Source organism: Physeter macrocephalus, chromosome 15, assembly GCF_002837175.3.
Source record: "Physeter macrocephalus isolate SW-GA chromosome 15, ASM283717v5, whole genome shotgun sequence".
Classification (NCBI taxonomy): Eukaryota; Metazoa; Chordata; class Mammalia; order Artiodactyla; family Physeteridae; genus Physeter; species Physeter macrocephalus.
In genome coordinates, this window is record NC_041228.1 from 18,194,900 (window position 1) to 18,197,530 (window position 2,631).

The 2,631-nt window shown below is 39.5% G+C and overlaps 1 protein-coding gene across 1 annotated transcript in view; it reads right to left on the reverse strand.

The window, feature by feature from the left end:
- COL14A1 (collagen type XIV alpha 1 chain) overlaps positions 1–2,631 on the reverse strand; it is a 265,739-nt gene that overhangs the window by 45,670 nt on the left and 217,438 nt on the right. Inside the window, exon 41 of the mRNA XM_024129388.3 lies at positions 733–786. Coding sequence (XP_023985156.1) covers positions 733–786 — 54 coding nt within the window. The remainder of the gene's footprint in view (positions 1–732; positions 787–2,631) is intronic.

The window sequence follows — 2,631 nt, forward strand, 5'->3', positions numbered from 1 at the left end:
AGACAGGAATATGGAGCAAAGGTGAGGACTCACTCATTCTCATCGAAAACAGCTAGCTCTCAAGAAAGAGCAACCAATATGCACAGTTAACCTCACCTCCCCGCCCAACACCAAGTCTTCAGGATTCACTGCTCATTCCTGTTTCCAACTAACGTACCACAAAAGTAAGGAAGACAGTTTTGGAAAAGTCTCCACTCTGTCGGTTAGATGTAGTTCTTTCACATTCAAGCCTTTTTTATATATAGTAGTGACATATACACACTACTATGTAGAAAATAGATAATCAACAAGGACCTACTGTAGAGCACAGGGAATGCTACTCAATACTCTGTAATGGCCTATATGGGAAAATAATCTAAAGAAGAGGGAATATATGTATCTGTATAACTGATTCACTTTGCTGTACACCTGAAACTAACACAACATTGTAAATCAACTTGACTCCAATAAAAATTTAAAAAGAAAAAATAATTCAAGTCTTAGCTGTGTCTAATAAAAACTAAATCAATGCAGGTGATCTATGGCAAAGTGGCTCAGAGGTAGAATAATCAAGCCACATGGATACATTATTTTTTAAGGATGTTTTAGGAAGAGCTCTGTACCAAGGGATGAGTTGTTACACTACAGCAAAGATGGCCGCCAAGGTGAAAGGTTTGGCAGAAGAAAATCTCTCAAAAGAGATGAATTGCTTTAAAGCAGTACTACATCCCAGTAGTTCCTGGAAATACTTACAATTGGCCCTGGTGGTCCCGGAGGGCCAGAGGATCCATCCTTTCCAGGAAAGCCCTGTGGGAAGAAAAACATGGTGTGTCAACTATGCAGTTGCTTTACATGGCTTTCAGAAAAGGTGCACTTAATCCCATTTAGTATCTGGGGGGCAAGTCCTGTCATTTACTCTGGACTTCCAAGGATTCACTGCTTTTATACCCTTCATGAGAATTGTCCTTGGCAAAGACTTTTGTGTCTGTTGGCTCTATGAAATTGTCCCATGTAAGAATTTTAGGTGTAAGAGATACCACTTACAAACATAAACAAGAACTTGTTTCCAGAAAGTGTTTTTTATTAAATAAGCATAACAAGTGAGAAGGGAGATCAATTCTGGTCATTAACAACCAGCCAAAAAGATGAATTAGTGTCTTTCTGGACCTAAGGGAGTTTGGGGCAGGGAATCCCTATCACAGGAATCTATATTACAAACTAGGAGTATTACAATATCTGCAACTCTACAACTCTTCAGGAGCTGCCTGGGGGCAAATCTGGGGGGCTTTCCTGCTGTAATAATACAGTTTTGACTGCTGAGCAGGTTTACTGAATGTGTGTACATGTTTGCTTCCCATTCCATGATGGAAGAGTTTAAGGCAGAAAGCAAACAATGTTCTTTATAAAAATATCTTCCTCAATTATTGAATGTGTGTATATGCATGTTATTTTTATGTGAATGTTAAAAAAAAAATAGAACAGCTGGAGTGACTTACTCTCAAAAGGCTGTAGTTCTTAACTGTGGGTGCTGGTCTTTCCAGTGCAGTTAAAATCATGAGAGAGGATCTTCAATCTGAATTTTATAATAAGTTTATAAAATTTTGTTCAAGACATTACTTTCTACTACATGGAGAAATGGACTATTCATCTTGGGATTTGTCCCCTACTAGAATAACCCATTCTCATCTCAAGTCAACTCAAACCAACATCTCCTGGCTTCCTTGCTGCCTCTCCCAATTCCCTTTCTGAAATGTGTGCCACTTTTCCAGTGAGCTGTCTTTTCCATTTATCTGGCTCATGAAAATCCTTCTCCTTAGGGGTCCCCATCCACATTCACATTATGTCTCCTTATGTCAAGGTATCAAATAAAAGAGACTCAAGATGAGGCTGGATGAAAGGAAATGGTGTGAGTTGGGTGAAAAGGTATGAAATGAAAGGTAGCATGAAGAGGAGGTAGGATAGGTGTGTAGGAAAAGCAATGGTCAGCAAGGCCCTTTCATCATGCTCTCAAGCTCGAATACTAGCAAGTCTTAAAACCAGCTAAGGCAGAGGATTCTAGAAGCCACCAATCTTGATGGTTTTCCTTTTCTGCCTGGACACATTATGAGGTAACATCTCCCAGCCTCCTGTTCCAGCAATTCTGTTAGAGCCATGGGGCTGAGTTCTGGCCTGTGGAAAGGGGCCAATTCCAGTTCTGGTTCATAAAAATTTCCTATGGGTAATCCTCCACTTTCTTTTCCCCTTCTTTAACAACTTTAGGGCCCACATGTTGAAGATCAAAGTGTCCCAAGACGGAAAGACCTTGAGTCCCTAAGTGACTGTATGGGTCAGAGACTAGCTCCTCCCTACTGCCCCACTCCTCTACCTATTCTGTCAACAGCACTGGCTGTGACCAAACATTAGACTATTTCATTTCATTTATTTTTTTTTAAATTGCTTGAAACCACTGAGATTTTAGGGTCTTTGTTATAACAGTCATCCTATACTAATATAAAGGCTAGTGCTTTTTTTTCTCTACTACTTCTATTCATTCACTTTAGTTATTCATTCAAAAATATTATTAAGTCAGAAAGCTTCAGTGATAGGCCCTGATACAGATTAAATTACACACACACACACACACACACACACACACACACACACATACATACA